This window comes from Coregonus clupeaformis, chromosome 39, assembly GCF_020615455.1.
Source record: "Coregonus clupeaformis isolate EN_2021a chromosome 39, ASM2061545v1, whole genome shotgun sequence".
Classification (NCBI taxonomy): domain Eukaryota; kingdom Metazoa; phylum Chordata; class Actinopteri; order Salmoniformes; family Salmonidae; genus Coregonus; species Coregonus clupeaformis.
Genome location: NC_059230.1, coordinates 17190857 through 17216105, shown reverse-complemented (window position 1 = coordinate 17216105; position 25249 = coordinate 17190857). Strand labels below are relative to the sequence as shown.

Genomic DNA, 25249 nt, shown 5'->3' with positions numbered 1-25249 from the left:
AGAGAGAGAGACACACACAGAGAGAGAGAGAGACCCAGTGGCATGTATTCATGGATGCCAAGGGAAGCATAGCCACGGGAAGTAGGGGTGCTGACGGTGCTGCAGCACCCCCTGAAAAATCAGAATCCAATAATTTTTTTATTACAAAACATACGTGTTTTTTTAAAATGTTTTTGGTTTTCACAAAAGTAGTGCACTGGGCCTTTACTAGTATTAGGGAACCAATATAGAGGTCTGTAGCATGGACAAAAACATATTTTCAGCATCTCCACTGACAAAAAAAGGTAGTTGTATAATTAAGAACAGTATATTGCAGGATTCAATAGTTGGAATTGTAAGAGTTGTTGCCCTGTCCCTTTCTCTGCGATTGTCATTCTAATTGAATCCAGAAAGAACAAAACCCTGTCCTCAAACATTTACATCAAAAGGTGCAAAGTTATGAACAAAAACATCCTCATCAAATTATATATTTTTCTTGATCAAATAACATGGAAAACAACCACTTCTTGTGCAGTGTTAATTTACCATCCTTACGAACCACTTAATGTAGCAGCTGCTGCCTATTGAAATCACTGGCCACTTAAGAAATAGAACACTAGTCACTTTAATAATGTTTACATATCTTGTATTACTCATCTCATATGTATTTACTCTATTCTATAATATTCTACTGTATCTTAGTCCATATATGTATATACAGTGGGGAAAAAAAGTATTTAGTCAGCCACCAATTGTGCAAGTTCTCCCACTTAAAAAGATGAGAGAGGCCTGTAATTTTCAACATAGGTACACGTCAACTATGACAGACAAAATGAGATTTTTTTTCTCCAGAAAATCACATTGTAGGATTTTTAATGAATTTATTTGCAAATTATGGTGGAAAATAAGTATTTGGTCAATAACAAAAGTTTCTCAATACTTTGTTATATACCCTTTGTTGGCAATGACACAGGTCAAACGTTTTCTGTAAGTCTTCACAAGGTTTTCACACACTGTTGCTGGTATTTTGGCCCATTCCTCCATGCAGATCTCCTCTAGAGCAGTGATGTTTTGGGGCTGTCGCTGGGCAACACAGTCTTTCAACTCCCTCCAAAGATTTTCTATGGGGTTGAGATCAGGAGACTGGCTAGGCCACTCTAGGACCTTGAAATGCTTCTTACGAAGCCACTCCTTCATTGCCCGGGCGGTGTGTTTGGGATCATTGTCATGCTGAAAGACCCAGCCACGTTTCATCTTCAATGCCCTTGCTGATGGAAGGAGGTTTTCACTCAAAATCTCACGATACATGGCCCCATTCATTCGTTCCTTTACACGGATCAGTCGTCCTGGTCCCTTTGCAGAAAAACAGCCCCAAAGCATGATGTTTCCACCCCCATACTTCACAGTAGGTATGGTGTTCTTTGGATGCAACTCAGCATTCTTTGTCCTCCAAACACGACTGAGGTTGAGTTTTTACCAAAAAGTTATATTTTGGTTTCATCTGACCATATGACATTCTCCCAATCCTCTTCTGGATCATCCAAATGCACTCTAGCAAACTTCAGACGGCCCTGGACATGTACTGGCTTAAGCAGGGGGACACGTCTGGCACTGCAGGATTTGAGTCCCTGACGGCGTAGTGTGTTACTGATGGTAGGCTTTGTTACTTTGGTCCCAGCTCTCTGCAGGTCATTCACTAGGTCCCCCCGTGTGGTTCTGGGATTTTTGCTCACCGTTCTTGTGATCATTTTGACCCTACGGGGTGAGATCTTGCGTGGAGCCCCAGATCGAGGGAGATTATCAGTGGTCTTGTATGTCTTCCATTTCCTAATAATTGCTCCCACAGTTGATTTCTTCAAACCAAGCTGCTTACCTATTGCAGATTCAGTCTTCCCAGCCTGGTGCAGGTCTACAATTTTGTTTCTGGTGTCCTTTGTCAGCTCTTTGGTCTTGGCCATAGTGGAGTTTGGAGTGTGACTGTTTGAGGTTGTGGACAGGTGTCTTTTATACTGATAACAAGTTCAAACAGATGCCATTAATACAGGTAACGAGTGGAGGACAGAGGAGCCTCTTCAAGAAGAAGTTACAGGTCTGTGAGAGCCAGAAATCTTGCTTGTTTGTAGGTGACCAAATACTTATTTTCCACCATAATTTGCAAATAAATTCATAAAAAATCCTACAATGTGATTTTCTGGATTTTTTTCCCTCAATTTGTCTTTCATAGTTGATGTGTACCTATGATGAAAATTACAGGCCTCTCTCATCTTTTTAAGTGGGAGAACTTGCACAAATAGTGGCTGACTAAATACTTTTTTCCCCCACTGTATTCTTAAATTCCATTCCTTACTTAGATTTGTGTGTATTGGGTATATGTTGTGAAATTGTTAGATATTACTTGTTAGATATTACTGCACTGTCGGAGCTAGAAGCACAAGCATTTCGCTACACCTGCAATAACATCTGCTAAACACGTGTATGTGACAAATACAATTTGATTTGATTTTAAATGTACATTACTGTATTGTACATAGGCTGGTCATCTAGGTTTGTACCTGTAGACTTTCCATCACCATGAAGGAAAACAATGCACAATACAGTAATTCAGTATATTGATACATCAAGTGGTTTGTGATGATGTGATGTGATGGTGAGGCTCAGTTGGTTGAGCATGGTGCTTGCAATGCTAGGGTTGTGGGTTTGATTCCCACAGGGGACCAGTAGGAAAATGTATGCACTCACTACTGTAAGTTGCTCTAGATAAGAGTGTCTACTAACATGGAAAATAAATGAATAGACCATTTCAGTTTTCATAGAAATAAGTTGCATTTGCAAAGTACATCAAGCAAGTATTTTTTATATTTCACAAGTATTATCAGATTAACTGTTTTGTACAGATAATTGTCAGACTCAAGTTACAAATGCTGGTAAACACTCAAATAGATTTAGTTTTTAAAAAATCACAAAGGTAGTGCACTGGGCCTTTAATAGTCCTGTATTAGTGGACCGATATAGATGTCTCTGAAATTATAAAGCTGTCGCATGACTCAGATGCGTCAGGGAAGTCAAATAAGGACAATGAACTTTGATCACACTCAACAGGCCATTGGAGCTGCTTTCACTAGTTGCAACATTAAGTAAACATTTATATAAAGTTGGATTACAAAACCTTCCACATCCTGTACAAATACACTACCGGTCAAAAGTTTGGACACACTTACTTATTCAAGGGGTTTTCTTTATTTTTACATTGTAGAATAATAGTGAAGACATCAAAACTATGACATAACACTTATGGAATCATGTAGTAACCATGTGGGAACTCCTTCAAGACTGTTGGAAAAGCATTCCAGGTGAAGCTGGTTGAGAGAATGCCAAGAGTGTGCAAAGCTGTCATCAAGGCAAAGGGTGTCTACTTTGAAGAATCTCAAATCTCAAATATATTTTTATTTGTTTAACACTTTTTTGGTTACTAGATGATTCCATATGTTATTTCATAGTTTTGATGTCTTCACTAGTATTATATAATGTAGAAAATAGTAAAAATAAAGAAAAACCCTTGAATGAGTAGGTGTCCAAACTTTTGACTGGTACTGTACGTCATCTTGTCAGTTTCTCATGTCACATGCAAGACATAGCCTAGGCCAAGCGGCAAAAACCAATGTGACAAAAATACAAAGCTAGACATTTATCATGTGCTTCTAGACAACTGCAACTTGTCCATGCTATGTAGGCCTACTGATTCTGTACAGTTGATGGTGACATCACAAAGTGCATCAATAAAGTGACGACATTCATTGTTCATGGTCCACAGGTTGTACTTTGCTTGACATCACATCAGGCCAGTCAAATAAAATTGTATGATGGACACTTCTGGATTGTAATACACTATGTAATCGGATGATAGTCCAGACCAGTACAGAGTAGTAATCACAAACGTCACTTAGTCATTGGAAGGGTCAGTTCTAGCCTACTACAACTTATAACCAGTGACGTAGTGGAGGGTAAACTTTGTTTTTACCCACCTTTCTATTAACCTAGATAATTTCTTTCCATTTTCATTAGCATTTGCCCACCTATTTACCCACGGTGCTCAGGTTTAACCTACTTTACCACTACTTCCATGCATATAAATATACAAGTCAAAGGAAAGGGGGTTCAGTTATGTAGAAAAGTATATCTTAGTCCAATATCTCTTTAATCCAGACTTTAAGCAACGTCAAAAATAATGGCCAACTGGGGAATAGATCATTGAGTAATACTGTATGATTCATAGTCTAAGGATGGCATGATGATTCAAGCCATTGTAATGCTAGTGTAACACACAGAGTCATGTCACACAGCCTAAATGGTTTGATAAAAGTATCTGTTCTTCTGACACCCCTCACTGTAAAGATTCTGGTACTGTAAAACCCAGGTTCAAAAGCGGGTCAGTCCATGGAATTCAATGACTTTTTGGCTAGGGATGTATTCTGAAATGGCCACCACCTACTTTAAGGGACCATTATTAAAAGGGAATCTCTGAATGAATGTGGAATAGACTCCAAACAGCAGTAAATTGTATTATCGGATACATATAACATCTATGGGATATCCACTATAGAGGTTGTTAGTGTAAGAAGTTATCACATGCAATATGTTAAATGTCTGACATCGTTTATCCTCAAGTGATGCAGGACTGTGTCAGGCCATTCATTTATCTAGGAAATCCCCTGCCCTTTTCACACTCGTTACCTTTGCCCTAGAATTGTTAGCGGCGATTACGTCAAGTTATGAGCAATATCTCGCGAGAAGCAGAGACTATAAATACGGGCGCTGTTCGTTCACAATCAAATCTGATACGGAATAAGTTATTACACTGCTGGGATCATCATCATCATTATTTACCAAAATTAACCAACATACGTGGTAGGTAATCTTGTTAAACTTTTTCATGATCATACTTTTATGTGTTTATTTAATTTACTTATCAACCAATTTGGTGGATATTTGTCTGAACGCGAGAGTTCCTCTTTCGAATTTGACAGCGATACAGTAACGTTTGCTGCTACACTTTATCAATCAATATCGCCTTCCCTGTTGTTGTTTGGGTAGATCATTGAGTTGACATAATGATGTAGAAAAACAATGCTGATAATTTTTTTTCCTTCCGAGTTGGTCAAAGCAATTTAGCAGAAAATAACCTGTTTTTATATTGTTGGAAGAAATTAAATGTTCATAACATTAATTTGTCTTCCTCCTCTTGTTTAGGTTTGCAGACATGGAAGTCGTTGAAGTCGTCAATAACCAGGTGTGTGTCTTTTGGGGAGTGAAACGGATCAAAGTAGTGAGTGCCAGCAGATAATAAAACAGGACAGAAGTGAATATACAGAACATGATCGAAAGTAGGCTACAACTCCTCAGATAGTTGACATTCAGTTGGCATGGTTATAGGTTTGTCTTTATTTTTGATTGTGTGTTTACAAGTCCAATGTTATGATAAAGGATAGCAAGTTACAAAGTTTCATACTACAGTAGCCAACTTTAGTCAGGAGCTGCTAGGCATGGATCCTTTTGACCTCAGGTGGGTTAGGTTGCTCATCCTAAATCTGAAGAAGGAAAAACACTATAAATTCAGAAGCCAAAAGCATACTTAGGGCTTCTACTTGTAGCATTGCTGACATTACTCTTGAGATATTGTAACACGCAGTGTTCTAACATCCATTTTCAACTCATTTCTCACCAGAATGTGGTTGAGAGGGTGGCCAGCCTCCCCTTGGTGAGCTCCACCTATGACATGGTGTCCAGTGCCTACTGCACCACCAAGGATAACCACCCCTACCTCAAGTCCATGTGTGAGGTGGCCGAGCAGGGGGTTAGGACCCTCACCACTGCAGCGCTCACCGGTGCAGCACCCATCATCGGCAAGCTGGAGCCACAAAGTAAGAATATGTAGCCATCTCCAAATCAATAGCCACCTGGTATATTTGCACTAATGTAGACCTACATATTGAGTTTAATCAATTTGATTAATTGCCTATGTGTTGGTAAAATCTGGAAAGCTGAAAATGGAAAAGCAAGCGCTTTGCCAGAATGGAATTTCTAGTATAAGATTTTAAACACATGCTTATTACAAAAATACTGTGCTTTTCTAGGTCAGTTCGGTTTCGATTATAAAAAAATAATCCGGGTTTTTCAGTACAAACACAAGGCGGGGTGCTGAGAATACCCCCTTGGTACAGAAGGCTATATCGGTCCGCTAATACAGGACTAGTAAAGACCCAGTGAACTACTTTCGTAACAAATAAAACAACTTTTTCCAAAATGTTTTTAATATTTTATTTTATTTATTATTCTATTACTTAGCACCCCAATTTAGCTAGGCCAGCTGCAGAGCTGTCTGACAAACTAATAGTACTAGTTCTTCAAAGATAAGGCATACTTTTACGAACTGTCTCTATCCCTTTCTCTCGTCCTTGTGTACATTCTTCTCTCATGCGGTCTATGCAGTGTTTGTATCTAACCTAACGTAGCAGCAGTGGCGTAAAGTACTTAAGTAAAAATACTTTAAAGTACTACTTAAGTAGTTTTTTTGGGGTATCTGTACTTTACTTTACTATTTATATTTCTGACTACTTTTACTTCACTACATTCCTAAAGAAAATAATTTACTTTTTACTCTAAACATTTTCCTTGACCCCCAAAAGTATTGTTACATTTTGAATGCTTAGCAGGACAGGAAAATTGACAAATTCACGCATTTATCAAGAGAACATTCCTTGTCATCCCTACTGCCTCTGATCTGGCGGACTCACTAAACACAAATGCTTAGTTTGTAAAGATGTCGGAGTGTTGGAGTGTGCCCCCGGCTATCCGTAAATAAGAACAAGAAAATAGTGCCCTCTGGGTTGCTTAATATAAGGATTTTGAAATGATTTATACTTTTACTTTTGATACTTAAGTATATTTAAAACCAAATACTTTTAGACTTTTACTCAATTAGTATTTTACTGGGTAACTTTCACTTTTACTTGAGTCATTTTCTATTAAGGTATCTTTACTTTTACTCAAGTATGACAATTAGGTACTTTTTCCAACACAAAAAAAAACTGGCGCAATGGATTATGGTCATTGTCGTTAATTACCACATTTCTGCACTAAACTAGGTTGAATATTTGCTTAATGAAAACTACAACTCCCTTTAGCCCAGCGTCCCACATAGTTCTTCAGTTTATTGCTCTCGTGAATGATTAGAATTTTCTCTAGAGAAATAGCGCGTTGGGCTCACAAAACCCCCCGAATGTAAATGGAATTCAAGTAATTGAACCGACATTGGTCAATTAGTTGTTTAATAACCGAACCCCCCCACCCCCTCCCAAAATGTTGGTTAATCGCTCAGCACTAGATCATGAGAAGATTGAGTTAGACTTCCTAATTGTGTAAGGAGCAGGAAGTCTGGCAAGTCATCTGAGCTGTTGCTCAACAACATAACCTTTTACCTAGTAATCACGTCTTTGGCCTTGTCTTGAACCAGTAACACTTTTTTAGTATTCCTGTGTAGTGCTACAATTTGACTCTCCCTTCCCAACCTTGAATGTGATACATTTTGCTTATAATGTTATGCCCTCTTTTTCTGCCACCAGTTGCCATGGCCAATGACTTGGCCTGTAAAGGTCTGGATAAGATTGAGAAGACCTTGCCAATCCTGCACCAGCCTTCTGAGCAGGTACATGACTCTCACTGGCCAGTTATTACTTGGTACCGAATGACACAACGCAACACCGCATTTCACAATGAGTCAAGTGGATGCCAGTCAGGTTGGCCAACCGTAGAGGGATGAGCAATGACTCATACCCTGGGTTTCAAAATCAGTGACGCATCACCTATTTGGACATGGCTCTCCCTCTGTCGTAAGCAAGTGTCTAGTCAGTCAGCAGTCATCCAAAGGCCAGGGTTCACTCGCTTCAAAAATGAGCTCAATCTCAATGTGACTTTCCTGGTTAAATGAAAAACAACTTTTTTTTTCTCCCCATCCCATTCTTCCTGTCTAGATTGTCGCCAACGCCAAGTATGCAGTGACCGGTGCCAAAGACGTGATGTCAGTCACCGTCACAGGGGCCAAGGACAGTGTGTCCCACACCTTGACCAATGCGGTGGACCGGACCAGGGGTGCCGTGCAGGACGGAGTGGAGATTACCCGTGCTGCGGTCCAGGATGGTATGCAGATGACCCGGGCAGCGGTCAACGGCAGTGTGAATACGGTGATGGAGAGCCGTGTGGCCCAGATGGTCAGCAGCGGAATGGACACGGCACTCACCACCTCCGAGAGCCTGGTGGACCAGTACCTGCCTCGCACTGAGGACGAGTTGGGTGAGTGAGAGCTAGGCTTATAACCTAACATAGCCTCTTACAATGGATTCTCAGTGATTACTCTGGAGAATGGGACTGGGGCTAGCAACAACACCAAAGAGCATTAGGATCAGTTATTGTTACTATTTAGCTATGCTGTTGATGTGGCTATTCATCCACATTCCAGAGAAACTGCAGCAAATCGGCTTCGGTTGACATTCTCAGAAACTAAGCTTATTCAGACATGACCCATGTTTTCTAATGACCAAAAGATAACATTTCTGATTGTTTTGGGCTAAATATCTTGGTTTAGAGTACAGAGATGAATAAAGAGGAATAATCCTGTACACAATGTTTCGTACAACACTTCCAAAACATATGTTGTCAATAGACTGTGTTAGGAAGTGAACTACTCATTTACTCATAATGCTATGTTTTTTACATTTTAGTCATTTTAGCAGACGCTCTTATTCAGAGCGACTTACAGTTAGTGAGTGCATACTTTTTTTTCATACTGGCCCCCCATGGGAATCGAACCCACAACCCTGGCGTTGCAAGCGCCATGCTCTACCAACTGAGCTACACGGGGCCACGTGTGATTAGATTAACGAAGCTTGCTCACTTAAACCCATACAATGTCAGCAAGCATTTACATTACATTTACAATGATTCTTTGTATTTATTATGGATCCCCATTAGCTGCTGTCAAGGCAGCAGCTACTCTTCCTGGGGTCCAGCAAAATTAAGGCAGTTATACATTACAATACATTCATAACAGATTTCACAACATATTAAGTGTGTGCCCTCAGGCCTCTACTCGACTACCACATATCTATAACACAATCTGTGTGTACATGTGCGTATTTTATCATGTGTTTGTATGTAGGTGTCTGTTTTTGTTGCTTCACAGTCCCCGCTGTTCCATAAGGTGTATTTCTATCTGTTTTTTTAAATCTAATTTTACTGCTGGCATGAGTTACTTGATGTGGAATAGAGTTCCATGTAGTCATAGCTCTATGTAGTACTGTGCGCCTCCCATAGTCTGTTCTTGACTTATAAACTGTGAAGAGACCTCTGGTGGCATGTCTTGTGGGGTATGCTGGGTGTCCGAGCTGTGTGCCAGTAGTTCAGACAGACAGCTCGGTGCATTCAACATGTCAATACCTCTCACAAATACAAATAGTTGCTACATCCATTTTTGGACTTATAAATGAATGATATGCACCCATTGATTCTTGAAGAATATAACTTACAAATGCCTCATGAGCTTAGTTCAATTGTCGTACCCCATCAGAACCTAAAATATAAGCTTGTTCTAATCCAATGTTTGTAAACAAAGTAAATGTAAACAATCACTGTATAGCCCGAAAACATGGTTAAAACTATAATTTTGATATCATGGATGGTCATTCCTTGAATCCATAGCTCGGTCTTTGAATTTGAGTGGTTACATTTCTCCAGGCCCATTCCCCCCGCTTTTTACCGAAACAGTGGTGGGGAGAACGATTAGTTATTGTTTCAACTCCTGATTGCCGCTTTAATTTCATGTTCCTCTTTTCATCGTGACAGAAATGGAGGCTGAAATGGTCAAAGGATTCGACGTGGCCAAGGATGCACCTAGCTACTATGTCCGACTGGGCTCTCTGTCTACCAAGTTGCGTAAGAGGGCATACCACAAGGCCCTGGCTCAGGTCAAAGACGCCAAGCAGCGCAGCCAGGAGTCCATCTCACAACTCAACCACACTGTGGACCTAGTGAGTGTTGACATCAAATGATTGAAATCGAAGTGGAAATGGGAACATTATTCTCTATAGAAAGTGTACATTTTGCAGATAAATTATTTTAACTCTTTCATAAGATTTTTCAAGATCTCATGAGGTTCCCTTGCACTGAATTCATTTCATTTATGTGGGAATGAGATGTTCGTTAAGTCTATCATTTCATTTTCAACACTTTTAGATTGAATACGCCAGAAAGAATATTGACGGAGCTAACCAGAAGGTGAAAGGGAAACTGAGCTCCCTGATTGAGTGGAAGTCTAATGAGGAAAAAGATGGCAACGAGGCCGAGGTAATGACCATACTAAAGAGCACTCATCATAAAATACAATTTTAGCCACATCATATTGTACATGGAGCACCAAGTCTAGGTCCAAAAGGCTTCTTAACAGCTTCTACCCCCAAGCCATAAGACTACTGAACAGCTAATCATGGCTACCCAGACTATTTACATTAACCCCCCTTTTATGCTGCTGCTACTCTGTTTATTATTTATGCATTGTCACTTTAACTCTACCCACATGTACATATTACCTCAACTAACCGGTGCCCCCGCACATTGACTCTGTACTGGTGCCCCCCTGTATATAGCCTCCCTACTGTTCTTTTATTTTACTGCTGCTCTTGAATAAGTTGCAATTTTTTTATTAATCAATTTTTTACTTAACACTTTTTTTTCTTTTCTTAACTGCATTGTTGGTTAAGGGCTTGTAAGTAACCATTTCACTGTAAGGTCTACACCTGTTGTATTCGGTGCATGTGGCAAATAACATTTGATTTGATCCACTCTTGCAGTTTTGAGTCCAAATTCCATATTTAAGTTATTACTACTCCTTGGGGAAAAATCTACTTTATTGTATGTGAAGATGCAGGTGAATTAAATGGTCTTCATCATTTATCCCCCAGAACATAGAGTCGAGGACCCTGACCATAGCGCGCTCCCTCACCCAGCAGCTACAGACAACGTGCCAGGTTCTGGTGTCTGGCCTGCAGGGCCTTCCCCAGAACATCCAGAAGGAGGCGCTGTTCCTCAGCCGCTCAGCCTCCCAGGTCTACTCCAGCTTCAGCAAAGCGGCGGCGTTTGGGGACCTGTCGGATGGCGTGCTGGCCAGCAGCAAGGCCCAGCTGGGCAAGATGAAGGAGTCGCTGGATGACGTCATGGACTACCTGATTAACAACACACCCCTCAACTGGCTGGTAGGTCCCTTTTACCCCCGGCTGGCCCCACCCCCCACCGTCACGTCCTCCCAGTCCCAGAAGACACCAGCCCCCGCAGAGGTGGAGATGAAATCAATAGACTAACTAGCTGCCTGTTTAACGACTATCACATCTCATATTATTCATCCATCAAATATCCTTGATAGTCACACAGCCTGCATTTATTCAGCATGTTGATGAATACATGTTGACATACTGTTTGAATGTTGCTCAGTGTGTGCTCAATAATCTAGCTTCATTTCCACATGCATTTTCTTATGCAGCACATTGCTTTTGATGCTACTGTTGTTTTTGACATCACTTTATATCCTGTTGTAATCATAACCTGCCATATAGTAGATCCAGCATTGTGTTAATACATTACCTTGTATGCTGCCATCTTTGTACAACAATTCTAATAAAGAAGTTAAAAATGTAATCTGTCTTGCTGCCTTAAATGACCAACCAGTGTGAAAGCATTTGAGAATGGAATTGGATGTTTTATACACTACTGAAACCCATTGGCTTCAGTGAATTCAGTGTCCGTAATACATTGAGATAGCTTGGATATTACGTTTGTCTGTGTGGTTCAACTAACTAAACTGTAGTTGTATGGTTTTCCAGGACTAGTTTTGGCAATGATGTAACCCTCCCTGTATTAATTCTTAATACCTAGTAGTCCAAAGGTCATACAGTAAGGCAGGTTCTTGTGCTTAGTTGTGTTTTCCATTTACAGGTACCAGACTTCACCTTGTCCGACCTGGCCTCGGAACCTGACCTCTCCTCAGTTGAGGACGATGAAATGGCAGATGAGACTAGCACCAACGAACCCCTATCAGCTCCCCTTGCCCACCAATAACCTGCATTGTCAGCTAAATAACACTTATCTGTCTAATATAATGGTTAGTTATTGAAAATAGTATTTTTCAAAATACTTTTAAATACTTCAAATAGAAGTAGTTGACTTGGCCAGTGTATTTGAAATTATAAATACTCATGTATTTCAACTGTCTGTGGATTGAAACATTTTTGTATTCGCTAAGTGACCGCCTCTTCCATATCCAGTCCCATACAGTTTTGAATCGGATTCAAGATTATATCATAAAATTCATAACGCGGTCATTTAAGATATAATACAATTGGTGTTTGTGGATTAATTTACTTATACTCTATGCCTTTTTATGAAGATGTTCGATTGGGTTTTCATTCAAAAAGTTAAACTACAAGGCGGTCACTTTCCCAGCGTATTTTCATGGCAGGTGTGTGAGCATTTAAACATTGCAGCTATAGTTTCCTTTACTGAATATAATGTGAAGTAAGTGGGATACAGACTGAGGCCTCCAGAATAGGAATGCTATTTCTCATAGTTGCAGGGGATTTAGGAGTAAATGTAACCAGTGTGTTCTAATTAGCAGTTATTTAAGTAAATAGACCCTCCCAAAAGATCTGCCCCATTATATAAAGCTTGGAATACTTGAGCGGATGGTCGGGGGCCGGAATATAATAAATAAACAAATTATACTGCAAATTGACCGCAAGAAGCTTAAACATATATTTGACTAAAATGACTCCCGAGAGGCGCAGTGGTCTAAGGCACTGCATCACAGTGCTAGCTGTGCCACTAGAGATCCTGGTTCGATTTCAGGCTCTGTCGCAACCGGGAGACCCATGGGCGGCGCACAATTGGTCCAGCGTCGTCCAAGGTAGGGGAGGGTTTGGCCTGCAGGGATGTGGGTTAGTTTCCCACGGGGGCCAGTATGATTTTTTTTTATTTAAATACATGTATGCATTCACTAACTGTAAGCTGCTCTGGATAAGAGCGTCTGCTAAATATGTAAAATGTAAAATAATCATTTCAAACCTTGATTACATTTGGGAATATTGTCCTGCGTAGGTTGCCATCTTTTGGATGGAATGTTAAAATGGGTGTCCTGACTGTGGTCATTCAAAATCCCATGGCGCTTATTGTAAGAGTAGGGGTGTTCACCCCAGTGTCATGGCTAAATTCCCAACCTGGCCACATTCCATCATGGCCACCGAATCATCCCCCTCATTCCTAATTGGCATATATCACTCCTCATCGCCAGTTGGGGAACCCTGCTGTACAGAGCACAACGTCCCTCAATAACTTTCGGACAACTTTTTCTCAATGAACTCGCTGGTGTATTTTCAGGTTGCCGCTTTCAGTGAATCTCTTACCACACCTTATACACTGATAAGGTTTCTCCCCTGTATGAGTCCTCATGTGTTTTCTAATGCAGCTGCTGGAGGCGAAACGTTTGTCACACAGTGTGCAGGGGTAAGGCCGCTCGCCTGTGTGACTCCGCAGATGCACGGTGAGTTGTGACGATATGTTGAACCTCTTCCCACAATGTTCACAACTGTAGGGCCGCTCACCTGTGTGTGTTCTCATGTGTACCCTTAAGTGACCTGAGGTGCATAAGGCCATTCCACAAACGCTACATAAAAATGGTTTCTCCCCTCTGTGCATCCGGAGGTGTTCAGTCAGGCCATTCGACTGTATAAATCCCTTCCCACAGATAGAACAGATATAAGGTCGCTCCCCGGTGTGAGTGCGTTCATGTGACTTTAAGATGTCTGATTTCCTAAAGCCCCTGCCACAATGTGAGCAAACATATGCCCTTTCTCCAGTGCGAATTGTCTGGTGAACTTTCTGGTGCCGTTTTAGATATACCTTCGTTTTGTATCTCTTCTCACACTGGTCACAATGGAACGGCCTGGCTTCAGAGTGAACACTTTCATGTCGTCTCAGGTCACAGTGGTTTCTGAAACCTTTCCAACACTGGGAGCAGGTGTACCTGTTGATTTGATAGAACAAGATATATGTTAAGGTGGTTTAGTCAAGGAACTTACCACAGTCACAAACTATAGAACTACCAAGCATCACTATCTTCACCACCGTAGTCCCGTACAGAGCTCAAACTCATTTTTTTCGGGGGCCACAGGATACAGTTAATGTTTGTGTGATTACCTAGTATCCGGTGTCGAAAAGCTACTACTTACAGAAACAAAGTAACCAATTACCTAATTATTACAAGAAAAATCCTATTACATGGTCATTAAATAGCCAATTATCTTGCTTCTATGAGAAAGAAGATGTTATTACAACGCAAATCAATCAATAACTTATTATAAAATAACAATCCTCGTTATAATGGGAATCATAACGTTGTTCCAATATAATGCGTGTTCTTAGAACATGGATAGACTGTGGTTACTGCAACTCATGTCCAACGAGGAGAGGTGGAACATTGTCTTTCTTTCTTTCTTTCCTTCTTGCCGCACTTGGTGATTTGTGGTGGGCCGTACTGATATTACACACTGAAACCCGTACATTTGTGGCTGTTCCCCGATGAACCCGCTGGTGTACTTTCAGGTTGCCGCTTTCAGTGAATCTCCTATCGCACATTTTACACTGGTAAGGTTTCTCTCCTGTATGGATTCGCATGTGTCTGCTAAGGTCGCTGTGGGAAGTGAAGCATTTGTCGCACAGTGTGCAGGAGAACGGCCGCTCACCAGTGTGGATCCGCCCATGTATTGTGAGATCGCAACCTCTTCCCACAATGCTCACAGCTTTTGGGGCGTTCATCCGTGTGTGTACCAACAAGACACCTGAGGTACTAAAATTATTTCCACAAACGGTACATTAGAATGGTTTTTCCCCTCTGTGCCAGCGGAGGTGACCGATCAGTATTTGATGTTGAATAAATCCCTTCCCACAAATAGAACAGACAAAAGGTCTCTCCCCAGTGTGAGTGCGTACATGGGATTGTAAAGTTCCTGCAGACCTAAAGCCTCTGCCACAATGTGAGCAAACATATGGCCTTTCTCCAGTGTCATTCAGCAGATGCACTGTGAGATTTCCAGGAAAGTTTAATCTCTTCCCACAATGTTCACAGCTGTAGGGCTGTTCACCTGTGTGTGTTTTCATATGTACCCTCAAGTGACTTGACGTGCAACAGGCCATTCCACAAACGCTACATAAGAACGCCTTCTCCCCTCTGTGCATCCTAAGGTTCTGTTTTAGAGCCACCTTCGTTTTGTATCTCTTCTCACACGGGTCACAATGGAAGGGCTTCACCTCAGAGTGAACTGTTTCGTGTCGTCTCAGTTCATATGAACATTTGTAACCCTTCCCACACTGGGAGCAGATGTACCTGTTCGTCCTGGTCTTCTTGGCTGAGGAGCTTTCCGTCTCACTGACAGGCAGGGCGATGTTCTCAGATCCAGCTTCTCCAGAGCCCAGGATCCCACTGTCCTCCTTTGGATGGTTCTTCTTGATGTGCTCCTGGTGGGTGAGCCATATCCTGTTGGAGAACTGGCACTGTGAGCAGGAGAAGCCCTGGGACTGGGGGGGCTTGGCTTTAGCTTGTCCTGCAGGTAGAAAACACAGGAGAGTGGAATAAGGGCCACTGGGCAAAGGAAAAGTTTCAAGTTAAACATGCACTGATCACGTCATATGACAATTCTAGTTGTTGTTTTTGTTGTCGTTGAGTTACTTTATGTAATTTCTGTTTATGTATTTTTGTAGTTTGTCAGGGTAATTGTTTATGTGTGGGATAGATTTTTTCCCCCTTGTTTGTTTTCTTTTGTGTGTCCACCACACTGGGGTAGTGGGCTAAGAGGGTGGGGTGTTCTGGGGGAGGTGTGGATCAGTAGTCTAGGGGACCATGAACCTTTAGATCCCAAATCCCTATCGTGGGATGTTTATTTGTAATAGCTGTCAATTGTATTACATGCTTATGATCAAAAATACCAATAAAAAAAGGAAAGGACCAAAAAAGAAAAGAGCCTCCTTGTAAAAATAATGATATATACAGTGGGGAGAACAAGTATTTGATACACTGCCGATTTTGCAGGTTTTCCTACTTACAAAGCATCTAAAGGTCTGTAATTTTTATCATAGGTACACTTCATCTAAAACAAAAATCCAGAAAATCACATGGTATGATTTTAAGTAATTAATTTGCATTTTATTGCATGACATAAGTATTTGATCACCTACCAACCAGTAAGTATTCCGGCTCTCACAGACCTGTTAGTTTTTCTTTAAGAAGCCCTCCTGTTCTCCACTCATTACCTGTATTAACTGCACCTGTTTGAACTCGTTACCTGTATAAAAGACACCTGTCCACACACTCAATCAAACAGACTCCAACCTCTCCACAATGGCCAAGACCAGAGAGCTGTGTAAGGACATCAGGGATAAAATTGTAGACCTGCACAAGGCTGGGATGGGCTACAGGACAATAGGCAAGCAGCTTGGTGAGAAGGCAACAACTGTTGGCGCAATTATTAGAAAATTGAAGAAGTTCAAGATGACAGTCAATCACCCTCGGTCTGGGGCTCCATGCAAGATCTCACCTCATGGGGCATCAATGATCATGAGGAAGGTGAGGGATCAGCCCAGAACTACACGGCAGGACCTGGTCAATGACCTGAAGAGAGCTGGGACCACATTCTCAAAGAAAACCACTAGTAACACACTACGCCGTCATGGATTAAAATCCTGCAGCGCACGCAAGGTCCCCCTGCTCAAGCCAGCGCATGTCCAGGCCCGTCTGAAGTTTGCCAATGACCATCTGGATGATCCAGAGGAGGAATGGGAGAAGGTAATGTGGTCTGATGAGACAAAAATTGAGCTTTTTGGTCTAAACTCCACTCGCCGTGTTTGGAGGAAGAAGAAGGATGAGTACAACCCCAAGAACACCATCCCAACCGTGAAGCATGGAGGTGGAAACATCATTATTTAGGGATGCTTTTCTGCAAAGGGGACAGGACGACTACACCGTAGAGGGGAGGATGGATGGGGCCATGTATCGCGAGATCTTGGCCAACAACCTCCTTCCCTTAGTAAGAGCATTGAAGATGGGTCGTGGCTGGGTCTTCCAGCATGACAACGACCTGAAACACACAGCCAGGGCAACTAAGGAGTGGCTCCGTAAGAAGCATCTCAAGGTCCTGGAGTGGCCTAGCCAGTCTCCAGACCTGAACCCAATAGAAAATCTTTGGATGGAGCTGAAAGTCCGTATTGCCCAGCGACAGCCCCAAAACCTGAAGGATCTGGAGAAGGTCTGTATGGAGGAGTGGGCCAAAATCCCTGCTGCAGTGTGTGCAAACCTGGTCAAGACCTACAGGAAACGTATGATCTCTGTAATTGCAAACAAAGGTTTCTGTACCAAATATTAAGTTCTGCTTTTCTGATGTATCAAATACTTATGTCATGCAATAAAATGCAAATTAATTACTTAAAAATCATACAATGTGATTTTCTGGATTTTTGTTTTAGATTCCGTCTCTCACAGTTGAAGTGTACCTATGATAAATATTACAGACCTCTACATGCTTTGTAAGTAGGAAAACCTGCAAAATCGGCAGTGTATCAAATACTTGTTCTCCCCACTGTGTGTGTATATATATATATATATAACCAAAAATAAACATTTAATAATAAAGGAAAAAATGTGTTTAAACAAAAATAGTTTATTACTTCCAAAAGTGAGGGGGGAGGTGGGTTCAAAAATAAATAAGGCCCACTGAGTTCACCCCATTTCAGATTGCCTTCAGTAGCTGATGAGGCGATAATAAATATTTTTTAAAAATTGAAAGTCCATGCAGGTTGTGCAATAATAAAATCTGTGCACTAAATTGATCTAAACTACATTCAAATTCAACAACAACGTGTTCTTATGTTAAAATACGTTTCACTAACAACCAGACTCTGCTACTGGAAAAAGTAATCAAACTTCACCAACTCAGTTTGCCAGTGTATGGATGTATGCAATGTATTCCACCCTGAATTTCCTTACCATTGATGGCCACTAATGATGGCTGTTTCTGCTGCCCTGAGTTCCCAGAGGATTCCCCAGCCTCTTCCAGTCTTTCAGTGCCCTCATCACTTTCCTCATTGGCGTCTTCGTCCTCCCCACTGACTTCTTGCTGTCTCTCCTTGCCACTCTCCTGTTCTTTCAGCCCTTCAGGCTTTTCCTTCTCTCCGTTTCTCCTCACATCGCTCTCGTTCTTCACCGTGCCTTTTTCTCTGCCTCTTTTGGTCTGTTCAGACTTCAGTGAGGGAGCGAGGAGGGACAACGTGGACAGGATGGTATCAGAGTCATAGAAGAAAAGATCTTGAAAAGAGAGAGAATCCAAATAACTCCAAATTCTCTTTCAGGAGAATCCCCCACAAGCATTGACCCCAGAGGTTAACACAAGTTCAAATAGATCACCTGAGGGATCCTAACCTTTTTTTAGGTGCCCCAGATTTCTATGATGCTGCAGCAGTGTCTTCAGATGCTCAGGGTCAGAGACAGACTGCTGACACTCCTCCAGGTCAGCAGGGGTCAGTTTGAGAATGGATGCTGTCTGAGGGAGAGAATAAGCAGAACAGAGAAAAGCACAGTCCAATCCCACATGACCCCTAGACCCTACCCCATTGACACGTATTGATGTTTATTCATTCATGGAAGGAGGTCATTTAAACATTTTTAAAAATCCTACATTTCAAGCAAGTCTTACAAATGAATGTCAACATTAGATGATCTAATAGGATGGAGATGGTACCTGTGTAAAGCTGGGCACTGGCAGCATCTCCTCCAGTCTGTCGAAGAACTGCCACACCAGTATCTGCAGTGCTGTGTCGTACCTAGTGCTGTACTGCACAGGGAACACCTCCTTCAGCACAGAGAAGGAAAGGGAGAGTCATGTGGTTTTAGCCAAGGCATATGTAGTAATTTAATCATATTCAATATTCACCTTGAGGTTATTCAAGTCTAGGGATGGGCAACTTTAATGGGGGTGGGGGCCACAAAAAATCTGAACTCATCAGGGGCCGCAGTTGCTCGCGAGTCTGCGTACCCATATGTGCATATCTCCCCACCACCACATTTTAGCCCTCTTGACAGAAGGGAGAAACATTTTGTTTTAGATTAAATTTTGTGCAATTCTACACATTTTGCCATGGAGCGTTAAGAAAATGTTGCAGTTTTAAAGCAAGTTTGCTGCAATTCTACACATTTTGCCATAGGGTGGAGAGAAATGTTTGCAGTTTTTAATATGATATCTGAGTGAGACTAACACAATCAATGGGGGCCCCCCAGCTGGTAATTCAACCATTATTACCAAGTTTAGATAGCTGGCCGCTAGACTCATTTATCAATCTAAAATGTTTTAACTGAAATGGGCAAATTGTTATTATTATATTTTTTTGTTTTACCCCTTTTTCATGATATCCAATTGGTAGTTACAGTCTTGTCCCATCGCTGCAACTCCCGTATGGACTCGGGAGAGGCGAAGGTCGAGAGCCATGCGTCCACCGCAACACGACCCTGCCAAGCCGCACTGCTTCTTGACACACTGCTCGCTTAACCCGGAAGCCAGCCGCACCAATGTGTGCGGAGGAAACACAGTACAACTGGCGACTGTCAGCGTGCATGCGCACAGCCCACCACAGGAGTCGCTAGAGCGCGATAGGACAAGGACATCCCGGCCGACCAAACCCTACCCTAATCCGGACGACGCTGTGCGTCGCCTCATGGGTCTCCCAGTCGCGGCCGGCTGCGACACAGCCCGGGATTGAATCCGGATCTGTAGTGATGCCTCAAGCACTGCAGTGCCTTAAACCACTGCGCCACTCGGGGGCCGACATGGGCTAATTGAGTGACTATCAGTGACTGACGTAAGACAAAAACTGTTATTGAACAAACCAATTTCGAAATTGCACCTCGTGTATTCTACTATTCTAACTCGCAACAGTAAGTTGAAACCCCGACTGAGTTGACAAAAAATTATAATTGAGTTGGCCATCCCTGTTCTAGTCCTTTGAAGGTGGGATTCGTAACATCTAGATGTTAGATATTATCTCACCTGAAAAAAGTGTTCCCTCTTCGTTGCGTCGTCTAGCAGAGTTTGGACCAGCTCCACAAAGTTATCCTTTGAGGCCTCCACTTCTTTGTCTTTGCTCTGAATATGTAAATCACACACACAAAACAACTGTAAACAACTACAATGAGAACTAGGTAAAGCAGACTTGCCATTAACAGACTGATGTGTGTTACACACCCTTACCCCTTTACGTGTTGTGCATGAATGGATTCTGTCCAGGTGGGGCTGGGTTGTTTTGTAGCCAGCTGGGTTAGACTACACACCACGACACAATTCAAGAACCAGCTGAAACAGGAGGCGTATACTGTTGTAGCTATGAACAAATTATTACTGAACAAAAATAAACACAACATGTAAAGTGTTGGTCCCATGTTTCATGAGCAGAAATAAAAGATCCCACAAATTTTCCACACGCACAAAAAGCTTATTTTTCTCAAATGTGTTTATATCCTGTTAGTGAGCATTTCTCCTTTGCCAAGATAATCCATCCACCTGACAGGTGTGCATATCAAGAAGCTGATTAAACAGCATGATCATTACAAAAGGTGCACCTTGTGCTGGGAAAATAAAAGGCCACCAAAATGTGCTGTTTTGTCACACAACACAATGCCACAGATGTCTCAAGTTGAGGGAGCGTGCAATTGGCATGCTGATTGCAGGAATGTCCACCAGAGCTGTTGCCAGAAAATGGAATGTTCATCTCTCTACCATAAGCCGCCTCTGAAGTCATTTTAGAGAGTTTTGCAGTACGTACAACCGGTCTCGTAACCGCAGACCACGTATAACCACGCCAGCCCAGGACCTCCATATCTGGCTTCTTCACCCGCGGGATCGTCTGAGCCCAGCCACCCGGACAGCTGATGAAACTGTGGGTTTGCACAACCAAAGCATTTCTGCACTAACTGTCAGAAAGAGTCTCAGGGAAGCTCATATGTGTGCTCTGCATCCTCACCAGGGTCTTGACCTGACTGCAGTTCGGCATCATACCCGACTTCAGTGTGCAAACACTCATCTTCGATGGCCACTGGCACGCTGGAGAATTGTGCTCTTCACGGATTAATCCCAGTTTCAACTGTACCGGGCAGATGGCAGACAGCGGGAATGGCGTTGTGTGGGAGAGTGGTTTGCTGATGTCAATGTTGTGAACAGAGTGCCCCATGGTGGCGGTGGAGATATGGTATGAGCAGGCATAAGCTATGGACAAAGAACACAATTGCATTTTATCGATGGCAATTTGAATGCACAGAGATACCATGACGAGATCCTGAGGCCCATTGTTGTGTCATTCATCCACCGCCATCACCCTCATGTTTCAGCATGATAATGCACGGCCACATGTCGTAAGGATCAGTACACAATTCCTGGAAGCTGAAAATGTCCTATTTCTTCCATGGCCTGCATACTCACCAGACATGTCACCTATTGAGCATGTTTGGGATGCTCTAGATCGACGTGTACGACAGCGTGTTCCAGTTCCCGCCAATATCCAGCAACTTCGTACAGCCATTGAAGAGGAGCGGGACAACATTCCACAGGCCACAATCAACAGCCTGATCAACTCTATGCGAAGGAGATGTGGCGCTGCATGAGGCAAATCGTAGTCACACCAGATACTGAGTCAAATATGTAACTGATAATGAGTGTAACTGATAAGTGTGACATCCAGGGGCTTGGGGTGAACAAAGGTCTGAATCTCACCAAATGGCTCACATTATACTTTAGTGGTAGACATTTCTCAAATTATTTCCCCAACCCTACACCATTCCCAACCCTCAACACTTCCACCTGTCTCACCCTCACTCTCAGTCCCAGGATGAGTTGGACCCTTTGCCTGAACGTCAGGAGCTCCGGAACCATCTCTGTCACCAGAGTCACAAACTCCTCCAGCTTCCCATACTGCATCACGTTACGCTGCTGAGCCACTTGCCACATGGATGCAGACATCAGACGTAGTGGTGGCACCAGGAGACGTAGGGAGGATAGAGGGAGATGGGGACCTGTCACCAGAGGAGGAAGTTAGACAGTTCATGTCAGTACACTCCACTGTTTTTGTGTGGCATTTGAGTCTTTGTAAACAATTATGCTATATGTTTGAAATGTCAGTCTCATGAGCAGCGTTTAGAGACAGGTAGCCCAATTCTGGTCTTTTGACCAATCACATGAGATCTTTTTCAGAGCTGATATGACTGGTCAAAACACCAATTAGTGAAAAAAGATCAGAATTGGGCTGCCTGTCTAAACGCAGCCATGGACTGCCAGTCCTTGCACCCATTAGCTCTTTAGCTAGCTATTTGTATTTCCCCAGCCCTTACCTTACCAAAGTAGCAGTGTCAGGCTTGTTAACATTACAATGAAAATCATTAACACAATTCAACAAACCTGAAAATGTTGATGTAGGGTCCATTTCCCCACTCACTTGGGGAAACTTTCCCCAAATGTGTTTGTCCTTGTTAGATCTAAAGTACTATTTTCTCATTCTATAAGGTTGAGGAGTGCCCAGAGTGTTAACTCTACGATAACAAGAAAATGCTGGCCCCTGTGATGCATCTTATCGAAGTTAGACAGGCATGGTCCGTCATGGGCATCGATCTCATAGGCCCTTTTGAGGAGAAAACCGCAGCTGGTAACCAGTATGCCCTTACCATGACTGACCTCTTCCGCAAATGGGTGATTGCTGAACCCTTGGAAGGCAAATCGGGACCAGAGATCGCTTCGATAGTCACCAACAAACTTCTTGATTTTGGACTTGTTGACAAAATCATCACTGACCGGGGAGGGGAGTTTGCAAACGATGTACGTAGTGTTACTGTCACTGTCAAACATTGGTCATGAAAAGTCTAACACTTTCGAATCACAACTATGCAAGTGCTATGTTTGTCACTTTTTGTTTTTCAGCTCAACAGAACCATCTTTGAGAAGTTTGGAATCGAACACTGTGTCTCGTCTGCCTACTATCCTCAGACAAATGGACAAGACGAGAGGACGAACCAAACCGTCAAAAGGACTCTGGCGAAATACTGTGAAGACCATCCGGAAGAATGGGATCTCCATTTGAAGGGTGTTGCTTACGCCATCAACACTTCATCCCAGGCATCCACAAAGCACTCTCCGTACTTTGTGCTTTTTCACTGGCACCCAAATATGCCAGAGGCACTGAATGCATGTCCCATGGGTGATGACATTGTCATCGGAGATCCAGCTAAGGACATGGAAGAGAAGATTGAGACAGTTACAGCCCTACATGCAGAGGTTTTGGCAAACATTCAGAAGGCCCTGGCAAAGCAGAAGATCCAATACGAGTCAAAAAATAGGAAACGTGGGAGGTCCTTTGTGATAAAGGATAGAGACGAAATCCTGAAGCGTGACACAATGCAAGACGCCAAAGAGGGGCCATTTCATTATAAAAGAGGTCTCTGAAAAAGGTGTTGCTACTCTGGAAAATGAGCGGGGCATTCAGAAGACAAACGTTGGTGACCTGAAGCCATACAGTCGAAGAGTCCCTGCTTTCCCGAAAGTGTCTGCCCACTTTAAGTAGATATAAAAGTTGTTATTCATATGTTTTCTTTAGTTATTTTTTAAGCATTAGGGACAGTTTAGGGTTGATCCTTTACAGTACAAAAGGTAGAATACAGTGCATTCGTAAAGTATTCAGACCCCTTCACCTTTTCCACATTTTGTTACGGTACAGCCTCAAATTCATTAAATCGTTTTTTTTCTCTCATCAATCTACACAAAAAATTGAAATATTACATTTACATAAGTATTCAGACCCTTTACTCAGTACTTTGTTGAAGCACCTTGGCAGCGATTACAGCCTCAAGTCTTCTTGGGTATGACACTACAAGCTTGGCACACCTGTATTTGGGGAGTTTCTCCCATTCTTCTCTGCATATCCTCTCAAGCTCTGTCAGGTTGGATGGGGAGCGTCGCTGCACAGCTATTTTCAGAGATGTTCGATCGGGTTCAAGTCCGGGCTCTGGCTGGGCCACTCAAGCACATTCAGAGACTTGTCCCAAAGCCACTCCTGCGTTGTCTTGGCTGTGTGCTTAGGGTCGTTGTCCTGTTGGAAGGTGAACCATCACCCCAGTCTGAGGTCCTGAGTGCTCTGGAGCATGTTTTCATCAAGGATCGCTCTGTACTTTGCTCCGTTCATCTTTCCCGACTAGTCTCCCAGTCCTTGCCGCTGAAAAACATCCCCACAGCATGATGCTGCCACCACCATGCTTCACTGTAGGGATGGTATTGGCCAGGTGATGAGCGGTGCCTGGTTTCCTCCAGATTTGACGCTTGGCACTCAGGCCAAAGTGTTCAATCTTGGTGTAGCCAGGTGGTAAAAGCGCATAGCTGTATTAATTTATATCCACTAGATGGCACTGTCCCTTTAAGAGATCCATAAATGAGGTGTGCAAGTGGTTATGGGATGGTGCATGCGCAGTGTGTAATAGTGAGTGCAAGCAATTACACTGGAGAGCTGTTGAAATCCATTGTGGGTCCAACGTTACTTTAGATTGACATGAGGATATTAGCTTCTTGCTAGCTGAATACCAGTGCTCTCAGAACCACGTTGTGGAGTTGATGATAACATTATTTGAAGCTGCTGTTTGGGTGAGATGAGGATCTACTGTTCCATGTGGGGTTAGGGTATCACGTGGACAGCGTGTTTACCGCAGAGCCACTACCGGTTATGCATTTCACTTTGTACTCTGATTGTTTTATGCACTTCAATAACTGATTTCACTTGTTTGTGATTTAGACTGAACTTTACTTGATGGTGACTTCATCTTGTGGTGATTTCCCTTCTACATGATCCTATTTTAAATTTAAGCTTCGGCAGAATAAACAACCCCAAATTATTTCAATCTTGGTTTCATCAGACCAGAGAATCTTGTTCAGGTTCTTGGTCACCTCCCTTACCAAGGCCCTTCTCCCCATATTGCTCAGTTTGGTCTGGAAGCCAAGCTCTAGGAAGAGTCTTGGTGGTTCCAAACCTCTTCCATTTAAGAATGACGGAGGCCACTGTGTTCTTGGGGACCTTCAATGTTGCAGAAATGGGTTGGTACCCTTCCCCA

General features: G+C 42.5%; 2 protein-coding genes across 2 annotated transcripts; one reads left to right on the top strand and one right to left on the bottom strand.

The window, feature by feature from the left end:
- Nucleotides 1-4783: 4783 nt before the first annotated feature.
- LOC121554124 (perilipin-2) lies at nucleotides 4784-11718 on the top strand. Its single transcript, XM_041867569.1, has 8 exons — nucleotides 4784-4884; nucleotides 5227-5266; nucleotides 5702-5897; nucleotides 7599-7681; nucleotides 8007-8325; nucleotides 9874-10058; nucleotides 10264-10374; nucleotides 10989-11718. Exons 2-8 carry the CDS (start codon nucleotides 5237-5239, stop codon nucleotides 11382-11384), a joined length of 1320 nt encoding a protein of 439 aa, XP_041723503.1. The 5' UTR covers nucleotides 4784-4884; nucleotides 5227-5236; the 3' UTR covers nucleotides 11385-11718.
- Nucleotides 11719-13320: 1602 nt separating this feature from the next.
- On the bottom strand, nucleotides 13321-22112 carry LOC121554248 (zinc finger protein 681-like). Its single transcript, XM_041867720.1, has 6 exons — nucleotides 21975-22112; nucleotides 20163-20339; nucleotides 18861-18971; nucleotides 18542-18662; nucleotides 18110-18427; nucleotides 13321-15674 (listed from the first exon to the last, which is right to left on the bottom strand). The coding sequence occupies exons 1-6, from the start codon at nucleotides 22110-22112 to the stop codon at nucleotides 14947-14949; spliced, it is 1593 nt and encodes a 530-aa protein (XP_041723654.1). The 3' UTR covers nucleotides 13321-14946.
- Nucleotides 22113-25249: the final 3137 nt, after the last annotated feature.

What these genes read in the sequence shown, in the direction of transcription:
- LOC121554124 (XM_041867569.1), top strand. Translation starts at nt 5,237, where the DNA reads ATGGAAGTCGTTGAAGTCGTCAATAACCAG. An exon ending in CGGCAAGCTGGAGCCACAAA is followed by an intron (nt 5,898 to 7,598) that starts GTAAGAATATGT and finishes TTCTGCCACCAG; the next exon opens with TTGCCATGGCCAATGACTTG. An exon ending in TGCACCAGCCTTCTGAGCAG is followed by an intron (nt 7,682 to 8,006) that starts GTACATGACTCT and finishes CTTCCTGTCTAG; the next exon opens with ATTGTCGCCAACGCCAAGTA.
- LOC121554248 (XM_041867720.1), bottom strand. Translation starts at nt 22,112, where the DNA reads ATGTGGCAAGTGGCTCAGCAGCGTAACGTGATGCAGTATGGGAAGCTG. An exon ending in TCCTGGGACTGAGAGTGAGG is followed by an intron (nt 20,340 to 21,974) that starts GTGAGACAGGTG and finishes AACACACATCAG; the next exon opens with TCTGTTAATGGCAAGTCTGC. An exon ending in TCTGGGGCACCTAAAAAAAG is followed by an intron (nt 18,428 to 18,541) that starts GTTAGGATCCCT and finishes TCTCTTTTCAAG; the next exon opens with ATCTTTTCTTCTATGACTCT.